The sequence below is a fragment of the Canis aureus genome, chromosome 12, assembly GCF_053574225.1.
Source record: "Canis aureus isolate CA01 chromosome 12, VMU_Caureus_v.1.0, whole genome shotgun sequence".
NCBI lineage: Eukaryota > Metazoa > Chordata > Mammalia > Carnivora > Canidae > Canis > Canis aureus.
The window spans coordinates 25717801-25731765 of NC_135622.1; the positions used below are offsets into that span (position 1 = coordinate 25717801).

The following is a 13965-nucleotide window of genomic DNA, read 5'->3' on the forward strand; positions in this document are numbered from 1 at the left end:
TTGGTCTCTTAATACATGAGAAAATGCAGTGTTCCACTTAATGCTAGACCTGCAATATACTCCAAGAAAAATGAGTTCTCTGGTTAAGTGAGTTTATAAGCTGCTGAATATCATAAACCCTCTGATGTTTCCAAATGCACTTAACTATATCAGAGCCTCTGAGGAGTCCTACATAAAGAACCTGGTTGGATTCTGTCCAGGTTCTTTATCTAGGTCTCTGCCTGGATGACACTGAGAAGGGCCTTATCTGCAACCCCAGCCAGCAGGCGCTCCCTTTCCCTATCACCTGTTCCACTTTAGCCAATGCACTGACCACTGCCTGGCAGAATGTTTATGCTCCTAGGTATTTATTTATTCATCTTCACCACTGGAATGGAAGTTTCTCAGGGGACACTGTAGTCTGTCTGGTTCACTGCTAACCTCTAGCTTATTCCCCAAACTTATTTCAGGTCCTCTCCTCCACAGTGCTCTATGGGAAGTGTGTGCCACAAGGGACCAAGAGATAGTCTCCATAGTCAGTTCCTCACAGCCATCCTGTAACACCACCCCCACCCCCTCACCCTCTGGCCACCATGGCCCTGAGACCTGGAACAGGCCAGAGGTGGGCAGATGGATAACTTCAGAGTCTTCCTTGGGAGAAGGCATTATAAAATGAACCCAGAACCAAGAAAGGGAGGCTTGGTACCCCTGAAGGTATAAAGAGGAAGCACTAAAGGTCTCTCTCAAAGCTGGGATGCTCTAAGGCATTGTGAGACCAAAGCCTATAGGGGTAGCCCATGTCTTCCGTCCAAAGAAAGCAACGAACAATAAATGGGCCCCTTCTCCCAGGGTCTCAGACTCAGGAAAGTCTCCACTGGGCTTCACAATGCCTTTCCCTGCCACCTGACCCAAGCTTCTGGATGGAAAGACCTATGGTTCTAGGAGCTGGTGGGGACAGGACTTAGCCTTCTCTGACTCCTGTCTTCTCACCCGTGTGTCCTTGCCTAGGGAGCCAAGGGTGCCTAAGAGAGATGAGGCAGTGAGCATGCAGGAGGCCATCAGAACACTTGAGCTCCGCTCATTACCAGCATTCCCCTGAGAGCAGCTGAGGGGGCAGTGTGCGAGGAACTGAGACTCTCCACAAAGGGAATTAAACCATCTTCATATTACTGACCTCAAGGCCCATTAAGGAGGAAGCCAATTAAAGCGCTGCTAATGAGCAACATAGCTTGAATGGGCGGGGAAGTGAGAGGAGGCTGGCTCCCTGAGGAAACACTAATGGGTGGATGGGGCAAACCGCTTACCCCGAAGGAACCGGGAGGATGGATGACACGCACACAGCCCTCCCTGGGGGGCTCTCTCCCCTTCCTGTGCTTGGCAACTATGGGCACACATTCCTGATTGCTAACGCCAGGCAAGTGCCTGGAGTGGAAATCCCCTTTGGCCTCTTCCTCATTTCTGTCATGAGATCAATTTGACTGGGAAGATGTAGAGACTAGGCTCTGAGAGGCAGGGGGAAGACATACATGTGGAGATGTGGAACACCCTTTGGATGGCTCCCTGGTTGCCCAGGACGTGGGTCTTCCTTGTTGGTGGGTGTATGGAGATTTGACAAGGAGTGAAAGCAGCACCATTATACAGCCTCATGTCCCCTCCAAATAGCTTGTTCAGGAAGAAGCAGAAGCTGTCCCCACTCAAGCCACCACAGTCGGCTGCATACCTCCCCAGCCTTCAACATCCCCTCCAGCCACCCGACAGTAGCCAGTGAAGCCCCTCCCCACATACCATGGGAATTCCAATCTCGTTGGTGTTAATGTACATGTCTGGGCAGATGACTGAGCGGGCGGCGTAGTCCACTCGCTTTCCCATCATATGCTTTCGGAATAAACCATCCTTTTTCTCCAGGATCTTTAGGAGGGAAAAAGTCCACAGAAAGCAACGTTAAAAAAAAAGAAAAAGTCAAGTATACTTATTATTTGTTTCAATACATGTACATTTATTATTTAACCCCTTCAGCTAGCATTGGGGATCCAATGTACTTCTCACCTGTCTAATGCCAGGGTACTTCTCCACCATTAATTTGTCCATCTCACTATCAAACACAATATTGACGTGGCTCTGGAGACGAATCCAAATGTTGTAAAGTTTGTCTGTGAGGGATTGGCCTGGAAGCATGCTCAAAAAGGATCGGTCCAGAGCAATCGAGGAGTCTTTTTCCTGGCAAGACATGACCAAGAAAACAGGCATGATGGAAAAACCTCAAAAAGGCCAAGCTGGGTTTTGCTTTTCTTTCTTACTCTCGCTCTGACAAATGATGAGCTCTGGAGTTTACCTTTATGTCTTTTGAACCCAACAGATCATCGGCAAAAGTGCTAATAAATCAATCTTGTCAGTTTGTATCAACAAAACATCAGACCCAATGTATAATGGGCTGTATACCAGCCTTTTTCTCATAGTAAAATGCACTCAAGTTTATAAGCAAGTTTTTTGTTTTTTTAAACCATCACAGAGTTGGTTTATCTCACAGTTTCTGTAAGTTAGGAATATGGGTACAGTTCAACCAGGTTCTCTGCTTCAGAGTCTCTCCTAGGTTGCAATGAAGGAATCCACCAGAGCTAGTGTCTCATCCGAAGGTTCAACTGAGGAAGGATCCACCTCTAAGCTCACATGGTTGTTGGCGGGGTGCAACTCTCCAAATGCTGCTGGGCTGGGGACCTCAGTTCCTAGGAGGCTACTGGTCAGAGGCCACCTGCAATTATGTGCCTTGTGGGCTTCTCCAACATGGTAGCTTGTTTCACTGAAAGCACTTATGAGGGGATATCTGGGTGGCTCAGTGGTTTAGCACCTGCCTTTGGCCCAGGTTGTGGTCCTGGAGTCCTGGGATCAAGTCCCGCATCAGGCTCCCTGCATGGGGCCTGCTTCTCCCTCTGCCTGTGTCTCTGCCTCTCTCTCTCTGTGTCTCTCATGAATAAATAAATAAAACCTTTAAAAAAGAAAAAAAACAGCACTTATGAAAATACAAGTGGAATAATTTCCAAAAAGGAAAAATGTTCACCACACTATTCTCTATGTTATCAATTAAAATGTGGGTCCCCAGGGACGCCTGGGTGGCTCAATGGCTGAATTTCTGCCTCTGGCTCAGGGCATGATCCTGGAGTCCCAGGACTGAGTCCCACATCCTGGCTTCCTGCATGGAGCCTGTTTCTCCCTCTGCCTAGGTCTTTGCTGCACACACACACACTCTCTCTCTGTCTCTCTCTGTGTACATATATGTGTGTGTGTGTATACATATAATCTGAACAAATACATAAAACCTTTTTAAAAATAAGTTAAATAAATAAAGATAGATAAAATATGAGCCCCCAACTTAAATATGTCAAGGGACTGGCTGAAATTCAAGCCTCACTGGAATATTTAACCAATTCTTTTTAATTTTTCTGTCCCTGGCTCTGCTTCCTTCTCTCCCTACCTGTCCAGGAAATAGGCTCTTAATCTGCCTTACAGCACCACCTACTGACACTGTCTGACCACCTGTCCCCTGGCTAAGTAAGACACAAGAGATAGATGGATGTCCCTCAGTGTGCAGAGTGAGTGAGCTGAGAGAAGAAACCTGTCAGCATGTTGGTAAAGGTATGAGGGGGGCAGTGTGAATATATAGTAAATAAAAGTGCCATGAAAACCATCAGTGTAGTGGATTTGTCCTCAACCGTAAGAAATAGATAAGTCTTCTTTAGTTATAGGGGGAACAGATATATTTTCTGCTCTAGCTAAGGGAGCCTCACAGGGAGAGATGATCACCTAGATGATGACAGGGGCCCTGTCAGCCTAACTCACTGTTTATGACATTACCTGGCTCAGGACTATATGATTACTCTTTTAATGAGACCCATGAGAGGGCTACCATAGGAATGGTATGTGGGGAGCTTATGGGGAAATAAATAAGAACATATCCTGTTAATCACAAAGAAAGAAGGCACTATGACTTCAGGTAGCAAGGACCTTAAGAATCAGAGAAGATATTGTTTATTTCTGCAGACACTTGGCTTTTTTTTCTTTTTCCTTCCTTCCTTTCTTTCTTAACAAAGGGCGGCTCTATTTTCAAAGGGCATCAAAATAAAAGTTCTCAGCTCTGGTCAAGGGTCCTGGCTATCCTCTGGCCTTCCACCCAAACTGGACCAGGGCCTGCAGATGGCACATTTCTCTTAGACTGAAGGTTTCTGAAAGCACACCTACCCTGACAGATCAGAAAACTTAAGCAAGACCAAGGATAGTTCAGAGCTAAGTATGAGTAACCCACAGCACATGTGTCCAGGCAGAGAGTGGCGCCACCTGGTGATGGGCCTGACTCAGAAGAATTGTTGCCAGCAGCTGGAAGGGAGCCTGAGAGCCCTGTCCACTTAAGGCTGAGACTGCCCTTCTTGCTTCCATCCAGAGAGCATCTCAGAGCTGGGAAGGACCAGAGTCATCTCAGCAACTTTTCTGAGTGCCTGATTCATCTTTATGCCCACTGAAGACTTGGCACACTGAAGTAGCTTGGAAAGTCGGGCTGAAACAGGAAAACTGAATCCAGCTCTATCATTTACTGAGGGGGAAGCAGAGGCCTCAAGCATGATAGTCCTATTCTGGGAAATCCCTAGAATTGACAATAATGCTCTCCTGAATCCAATGCTAGAAATCTTAATAAGCCAAAAACAGAGCTGGATGGCTCAGGCTCTGGTACCGTAACCCAAAAGGGACATTCTTAGAGCCCACAGGATGCAGACTCTTCTTTCTAGAGCTGCCAGTCACTGCCAATGAGGGCAGATGGCCCAGAACAACCTATATGTAAAATCTTACCATTAACCATACACATTTTACAGTGGAGATCGGCTCACGAAATTAAAGCAACTCAACAAAGAACACAGATCCTTCCATGCTCATATCATGCTTTCCCCCATTACTTAGGTTCCCTCAAATGATAGCTCATACACAACCAGCATCTCCCTGCACTGCCAGTGTTTTGCATCTGCACTGCAGGCATTAGAACTAAGCAGATATGCTGATGACATCAGCTTCAAGGCAGCCCTGACCTCATCCTTGGCAGGTCCTGACACCTCACATGGCAGCTCCTGTTCTTGGGCCATCAATGCTAGAAGTTTCCGGATCAGAACCATGTCCTTCATGACAGCCTGCAAGTTCACTGTCTGGCCATTGGTAAACATCTGGTCCCCCAGTCGATTGACAGGGCGATACCTGTAGGGGGACACATGGAATCAGGGACTGTTTAGTGTGAGGAAAGAAGGGTCATGTTCTTCAGCCTCTTGCTCATCCCTGGTATAAGCCACTCACAACCCACCACACTCAAAAACCAACAAATATTGCTACTACTGTCAGGACAAATACTCCCAACCACCTGCAACCTGGGTGTGGAACTGCTGTTTTACTTTTCAGGGTGCTAGGCCCTTCAAGCCTCTCCCAGAGGTCATTATTCTATTGTTCAATACACTTTTTCCAGGTGAAATAAACTCAATTAAAGGGCATTACCTTGAGGGTGGCACCACCAGGAAATCCAAAAAGAACACACTGGGATTGAATCTAGACTCCATGTCAACATCTTCTAGTCCAGAAAAAAGGTAATTCAGAAAGAATCCTGTATTTGAAATAAACCAAAATGATCATTTACATTTATGTGGTAGGGCAGGGATGAATGACCACAAAAATTCCACTGGGGGGGGAGGGACAGAATATGAGACAATATGTAGAGTAAAATCACATTTTCCTTTCTAAAAATAGTCTTTGCATGAGAACCTGCACACAGGTGAGATGGTGGTTTAAGGATGGGTATCGTGTAGGGGCCCCCTCTACTTATTAGCCCAAGGGCGAGATGGACAAGGATGGGGAATGAAAACCTCCCCTTGTTTCTCATCACTCTCCTGGACGATTAGACTTACACACACAAACACACACACAGAGCTTTTGCATCTATAAAAAATGTATCTGAAATATGGAAAAAAAAAACTTAGCCTTCTTAAAAATAAAACAAAACTCTCCATGTAGACACTACTAAGAAGAGATCGTTTTTGTGGCTCAAAGCTCTTTTAAGTTTCTAGTGAACTTAAAAAAAAAAAAAAAAAAAAAAAAAAGCTACAGAGAGAATGAATAGAAGTGGTAGGGCCTGCCACAGAAATGATCACACTAACTTGAGTGCTTTTTTTCCCTGACATCACTTATCCCTTCAGCAACATTTTCATTTTTAAGTGCTTATCATTACACAGCAGCTGCATTCAGTGTTCCAGAACGAAAGCACTCTCAGAGGGTGGTGACATGAGGGCTTGAATATACTGCCTAGCTTTTGTTATACATGCAAGAGGAATGGAAGACTTTCCTTTTTGTAGGGAATTAAAACATGGAAATATCTTAATTTAAAAAAAGACACGTTAGAGTTCATTTTTTGGGTCATAGGAGGAACTGCCTTAGAATTCTTTTCTAAAAAAGTTATTTATGAGTATTTAAAATAAGGTGAGTTACACTGTACCTTCTGGAAAGATGTCAAACTATATTAAGCGAGGCCCACCCATAGCTGTCATTTAATGACCAGGTTTTGTTACAATAGTTGTCAAGTTCATGGTTCTTGCCTATTTCTTGACAATGTACTCAGAAACTAGCCCCAAACCTATGAACTAAATTCGGGAGACATCTACAATTACCACAACTCTGAAAACATTAAATAATAAGGCAGGATAAATGAGTCCATTGATTGAAATGAGATTCATTTCGATTTCTCTGGGTTGGTATAGCACCTTCGTTCTTCCAAAGTGCAGTAAGATGTTCTCGGGCACTGGTGGGTGTTAGGTACCCTCGTTTTCCCAATTGAGTTTCCTCAATTCCTAGAGCCAAGAGGAGAAATCAAAGCACAATAAATCAATAATAGGCACTCCTTCTGTAATGAGTTTATCAATGCTTTCTCCCCACCCTGCCAAGCCTGCAATATGACCACAAAAATCAATCTCTAGAACAGCTTATTCTCAGCTCTGGATTTATTTCCCCCTTAAACTAATTTCTAAATTAAGGGAAACAATATAACTATTGCATAACACCAACAGAGCAAAAGAAAATTAAATCACACATCATTCCATTACCATTCTACATACTTTATATTCCAATCCTCTGGTTTATACAGTATCTAAGAAAACTGTAACCTTCTTAAAAATATTTATTTATTTTAGGGATACTAAGAGTGTCTGTGCGTACAGGGGATGGGGAGGAGGAGAGGGAAAGAGAAAGAATCCCAAATAGACTCTCTGCAGAGTGTGGAGCCCAATGAGGGGCTCGATCTCACAACCCAGAGATCACCACCCAAACCAAAACCAAGAGTCAGATGCTTAACCAACTGAGCCACCTAGGTGCCCCTGAGATAACTGTAATCTTAAGTGTGGATTTATTCTGTACAGTGCGTTGCTCATTTAGTGAGCATTTCTTCATGTTGCCACATAACATTTTTAACGACTGCATGATAGTCCACTGAAAGAATGTTTCCTAGTGACCTAAACCATACTTTTATAGTATACGGACATCAGGGTGGATCCCAATTTTCTAAGTTACACTATGACGAAACAAAAAACAAACTTCATGCACATGAAGTGTTTATTATTGTATTAAAACAACTTTAATTATACACTAAAATAGTACACTTTATTTTATCAGAAAGATACACAAAAGAAGAATTAGAGATAAAGGAGTATGAACATTTTTATGGGTAAAAGTATATTCAGTTTCCTTTTATAAGTATCATGCAGGGATGTGAGGAGGAGATTAATTTTGGTTTCTCAGATTAAGCAAGAGCACTGTGGCGCACTGCACTATCAGCTACACCGAGACTAAGTCAGAAAATCAAACTTGGGTTTGCTACTCAGGCAACCCTGCACCAGGTGCTCTAGGCACTTAGATGATTAACGAAGAAAAGAATGTGATTCTGTAGTTTCAAAATTAACTAACTTCTGGGATAAACTCACTGAAATCAGGTATTACTCAATGTTCCCATGTTATGTATTTACCACAGAAACTCTGTCTTGTCTGTGTTCCTAACATCTGACAGTGTTTGGCACACAGCAGATAATAAAGTCATTGGCTCAAAAATACATATTCACAACAACCTACAATAACCTATCCTTACAGACCTCACTCTTTTATCTGAGAAAGAGAGTGAGCACGGTGGTGTGGGGGAAAAGAGAGAGAAGTAGACTCCTCTCTGGGCAGGGAGCACAATATGGGGCTCGATCCCAGGACCCTGAGATCATGACCTGAGCTCAAGGCAGATGCTTAACCAACCAACCCAGGTGCCCCAGACCCCACCCACTCTTGCCTTTTTCTACACTTCTAAAATCCAGCTTCAAATTGCATCTCTGTTTCTTTAATTAAGTTTCTTTACCATCTGTAGAGGATTTGTCACCACAAGATTTTAGAAAGAAGTATGAAACTTGGATAATAATTAATAGATGTACCACAATTTAGTCTATTATTGATTGGCACTTAAGTCACTTCCTATTTTAAACTATTTAAACAATACTATGTGGTGTGCTGTGGTCTGGGTATGTCTAATTCTTGGTCATAAAAGTGGAATTGCTAGGTCAAGGAGTATACACATTTAAAATTTTGATTCCTATAAAAGCAAAACATTTCAATCAGTTAATACAACCGAAGGAAGTATGGGTATGCAATGAAAAGAGGCGTTGACCTTCAGGAATAACCACAGCATCAGAAAGCTATGTATATTCAGTGGGAAAACAGATTCCATTAAGCTAAACAACAATTTGTGGGCATTTCTGAAAATGACTATTTGGACTTCCTCTCCTACTAAAACAGGTTTGAAGGGCTGAGGAAGATCAGTTGAATCTAGCAATCCTCCCCAGCTCCCATCCCAGTAGCTCCCCATACATGAAGTGCCCCACTGCAGTTTCATCACAATGAAGGCAGACTCGAGTTGTTTGATCACAGGATTTTAAAGTCAGGAGAAACTTGTAGGAAGCCACTTCCTCCCATGGGCTACACCATCCTTAACAAGACAGTTGTACAACCTACAAAAATGAATTCTCCCTAGATGGGGTTTCAGAACATCCCTAATGTGGGTTTCATTTCAGCTTTAAGAGCTGCTACATGACAAAGGGGTCAGTTGGGAGGTCACACAACTTGGGGAAGACTGGATCACAGTGGAGAGTGTCTTGGCTATAAGGATCCTCATTTTGTTTCTTTTTCAAGATTGTATTTACTTATTTGAGAGAAAAACCATAAGCAGATGGGAGGGGTAGAGGTGAGGGAGAAGCAGACTCCCTGCTGAGCAGGAAGCCCGATGTGGGACTCAATCCCAAGACTCCAGAATCATGACCTGTGCTGAAAGCAGATGCTTAACCAACTCAGCCACCCACACTCCTAATTTTAAAATGCTAATGTGCATTGTGGGGCTTGAGGGCACTCTGGAGCACACAGAGAATTTCACAAACTTATGGTGTTCCTCGTGGGATCACTAGTATGTAGCAACCATAGAGGCACAGGCCTCACTGCTTGGCTCCCTTTGGCCACGAACATGGCCAGCCCTTGTTCAGAACACTCATCTACTCCCATGTCACCTGCTCCCTGAAGTTACTGACTTTTGTCACCTGCAGCCTCTTCTGACAGCAGAGGCCACATGGTCTCCACCTTGGTTCTGTACTCAGCCACAAGCATGATTGTTGGCATGAGGTTGAGTGCCCAACAAATAAATGTTTGCTGAATACTAAAATCCCAATCCTGGAACCGCTGAAGACTACAGTCATCTTGTTCCAAATCCACAGAATTTTGGGTGGCACTATCATACTCTCATAGCTGCAGTGAAAGATTTTAGAAGAATGCATTTGGCAAAGGCACTGGAAGGCTACTTAACTGCTAGACATTTGCCCCAAAGAAATGGTTTATCTTTTAGAATTCTGACCATCTTTGTTCTCAATCTGTGAACATTTTCTAAGGTGCACTAGGGGCCAGAATAGCAATTCTCAACCTGAAAAATTGTTTTAGGGGCTATTTATAGGTAAGTGTAGAAAAATCCACCTTTGTGGTTAACTGTTAATAATTAAAATTAAATAGGCTTTCTAAATGCAATGCGTTATCCACGATTAGATCCTGGAACATAAAAAGGACATCACTGGAAAAACTGGGGAAATTCAAATAAAGTCTGTAGTTCAGTTAATAGCAGCAGGGTAAGTTAATTTCTTAGTTTGGACAAGTTCACTAGGGTAATGAAATATTACATTAGGAAACACTGAATAAAGAGTACATGGGAACTCTCTGTACTACCTCTGCAACTCTTCCATTATCCTAGAATTAGTCTAAAATAAAAGGTCTGAAAGTCTGTGTTCCCTCCAGTTTCATGTGTTAAAATCCTACCCACCACGTGATGCTATTAGAGATGGGGTCTTTGGGAGGTGATTTGGTCATGAGACCAGAACTCTTATGATCAGGACTGGTGTCCTTATGAAAAGACTCCAGGAACTCCTGGGTGGCTCAGCAGTTAAGCGCATCTGCCTTCAGCTCAGGGAGTGATCCTGGAGTTATGGGATCAAGTCCCACATTGGGCTCCCTGCATGGAACCTGCTTCTCCCTCTGCCTATGTCTCTGGCCCCCCGCCCCATGAATAAATTAAAAAAAAAAAAATCTCTAAAAAAAAAAAAGTAAAAAGACTCCAGAAAGTTCCCTTGTCCCTTTCTGCCACATGAGGCTATAGGGAGAAGACAACTGTCAATGAGGAAGCAGAGCCTCACCAGACACCAAATTTGTCAGCACCAAAGTCCTAGCCTCAAGAACTGTGAAAAATAAATGTTTGTCATTTAGATGTCACCCACTCCATGATATTTTTGTTATGGCACCCAAATAGATTAAGTTATTTACTCCAGGCTTTGTCAAGGTCCTCAATGTAATAGATTATGCTTTGTTAGGAACAGAACTTATTTCCCTGTCTATTCCATATTTTCAAGCTCTTGAATAAGGTTTAGTAACAATACACTAAAGACCTTCACTCATGAAATCTCAACTCTGGGCAAGAAGTTTTGTTATTGCCAGTATACAGAGTTGGAAACAAAACTCCAATGACCTTCCCTAAGCTACTCAGAATAAACAACAGAGTGAGGGGTCAGTCACAGTTATATAATATGGAAAAGTTATATTTCCATGCTAGCACACTGACTGCACCATGTATGTACTATACGTGTCAGGCACCGGTGTCAGTATTTAAAATGGAATATCTTACTTAACTTTCACTTCAAAAAGAAAAAAAATTGTTTAAACAATTGTATAACTACAAAAATAAAAAAGCACAAGACATACAGATGGCCAACAGTCACATGAAAAGATACTCAACATCACACATCAAGGAAATGCACATTAAAACCACAATGATATCACTTTATGCCTGTCAGAATGGCTAAAATAAAAAAGACAAGAAATAACAAGTGTTGGCAAGGATGTAAAGGAAAAAAACCTTTGTACATTGTTCGTGGGGATATAAATGATTGTAGTCACTGTGGTAAACAGCATGGAAGTTCCTTAAGAAATTAATAAAAATACCATATGACCTAATAATTCTACTACTGGGTATTTAGCCAAAGGAAATAGAAACACTAACTTGAAAAGATATACACACTCCTATGATTACATCATTATTTATAATAGCCAAGATAGGAAAGCAACAAGTGTCCACCAACAGATGAATAGAAAGGGGATCCCTGGGTGGCTCAGCGGTTTAGTGCCTGCCTTCGGCCCAGGGCATGATCCTGGAGTCCTGGGATCGAGTCCCACATCAGGCTCCCTGCATGGAGCCTGCTTCTCCCTCTGCCTGTGTCTCTGCCTCTCTCTCTCTGTGTCTCTCATGAATAAATAAATAAAATCTTAAAAAAAAAAAAAGGATAAGATGTGAGAAATATATATGATAGATATAGAAATATATCATATATATATATGATAGAATATCATGCAGCCATAAAAAGGATGAGATTGAGTCATTTGCAACAACATGGATGGACCCAGAGATTATTATGCTAAGTGAAATAAGTCAGACTGAAAAAGACAAATACCATATGATGCCATTCATAAGCGGAACCCAAAAAAGACATGAATAAACAAAAAGTGCAATCAAAACTATGGATACAGAGAACTGATGGTTGCCAGAGGAGAAGGAAGGGGGAGTTGAGAAAAATGGGTGAAGGAGATATAGGCTTCCAGGTAAGGAATGAGTAAGTCACAGGAATAAAAGGCATAGCATAGGGAATATGGTCAATGATATCATAATAGGGTTGTATTGTGACAGATGGGAGCTATACTTGTGGTGAGCAGAGCATAATGTATAAACGTATCAAAGCACCATGTGGTACACCTGAAACTAATGTAACGTTGTGTGTCAACTATGATAAAATAAAAAAATTTTAAATAATAAATTTGAAAGTAGAAATACTAAGTCTATCAAATTTTTTCCCCAGTACCCCAGTGGCAGAGCAGAACTGACTTCAGGAATCTGAGTGGACAGCCAAGAGCAGCCTGTGGGAGGTGCTGATGTTCTCTGAATGCTCAGTGTTTTCCTTTAAAACTCACCTACCATTTTATACTTTACCTCAAAATAAATCCACACTCATCTGATAATAAAATGGTTCTAGGTATATGCCAAGTAGATTCTTAATTTATTCCTCAAAAATCTTCCAGAAAAATTACTGCCTGAGGCACGATGTATCTCATTCAGCCCACTAGCACTCTCATAAGGTAGCTCAGCTCATCAGTTCTACGTGAGAGGCCAGGGCCACACACTCAAACAGGGTCCCCCTCTGACCATCAGAGGCTTGGACCCTGCCCCACTGCTGGCCCACCACAAACACAGAGGTGAGAAAGGTGATTAACGACCAGGTATTCCCAAGGTTCAAGACATATCTGTTGGCCACATATGTGAAATGTGGCCAGGGACCACCCGGGGCCCAACCTGCTTACCTAGAGGCTCTGTGTCCTTCTGGTCAGCCTTCTTGTGCACCATGGCTGGATATGTGACTGTCAGCTTGCTATTGTGCTCCTTTCGGACAACTGACCGCCCAGTTCTACATATGAGAACAATTGTGACTGAGGACAAAAAAACTTCCACAAGATATTGAGTAACAGCCATGAGTGACTGGACAGCGGCTTCTGGGGAAAGGGAAAGGCAAGGGCCTGATACTCACTTGCAGTGGGGACACCGCTTGGCAGTCATATGTGCCTTCCAGAAGTAAGCAATGAGCTTGCTCCTGCTATCACAAACATTTTTCACCTGTTGAGAAAAAGCAAAGAACCTTGCAGGACCATTTGAAGAACCCTTGTACATGTTCCATTTTATAGTTTTTACCTTTAAAAACAAAACAAAACACAAAGGAGCTCTCCTCTTCCTTAAACATTCTTCACAGAACCCTAATATAGCCAAATTCTGCCAATTACTAAGTGACTTCTTTAAGCTTAAACATGGGAATAAGAGGAACTACCTCACCAAGGTGTTACTAAGAGCTCATGAGTGCAGTGGGAGGGGGCGCTTGGAATACAGTAAGTCCTCAATCAATAAATGTTAGTTAATGTAAAACAAATCTTTCCATATGCAGCTAGTATGTCCTCCCTGCTATCTCCCTTGGATGGCCTTCAGGGTCCTAAGAAAGGCACATCCACAGTGAAGCTACTCAAATGGGTCTGAGCCTGGCTGCAAATGAAACATTCCTGGGAGCTTCTGTAACTTCCATCGGACTCTACCGCCAGACCCATTAACTCAGAATCTTGGGTATGAAACTTGAGCATAAGGTGAATTCAATTTTAAGATTAGTACTTGAAAGATTAGTACAGGTTGATTAGCTATGCTATTCGTTCATCCACTGGACAAATACACAGGTGCTGTGAGGGTGGGGAAGCTAAGGAGGTAGCAATGGTTTACAGCATTGGAGAGAAACAGAGGAAAAGGACCCAGATACCAATCTCAAAGTGAGA

At 42.7% G+C, this 13965-nt stretch overlaps 1 protein-coding gene across 1 annotated transcript in view; it reads right to left on the reverse strand.

The window, feature by feature from the left end:
• Positions 1–13965, reverse strand: part of POLR1A (RNA polymerase I subunit A) — a 70666-nt gene that overhangs the window by 48842 nt on the left and 7859 nt on the right. The window contains exons 5-11 of the mRNA XM_077843153.1: positions 13182–13267; positions 12958–13061; positions 6759–6845; positions 5503–5608; positions 5049–5211; positions 2026–2196; positions 1765–1887 (exon numbers count right to left, since the gene is read on the reverse strand). Coding sequence (XP_077699279.1) covers positions 1765–1887; positions 2026–2196; positions 5049–5211; positions 5503–5608; positions 6759–6845; positions 12958–13061; positions 13182–13267 — 840 coding nt within the window. The remainder of the gene's footprint in view (positions 1–1764; positions 1888–2025; positions 2197–5048; positions 5212–5502; positions 5609–6758; positions 6846–12957; positions 13062–13181; positions 13268–13965) is intronic.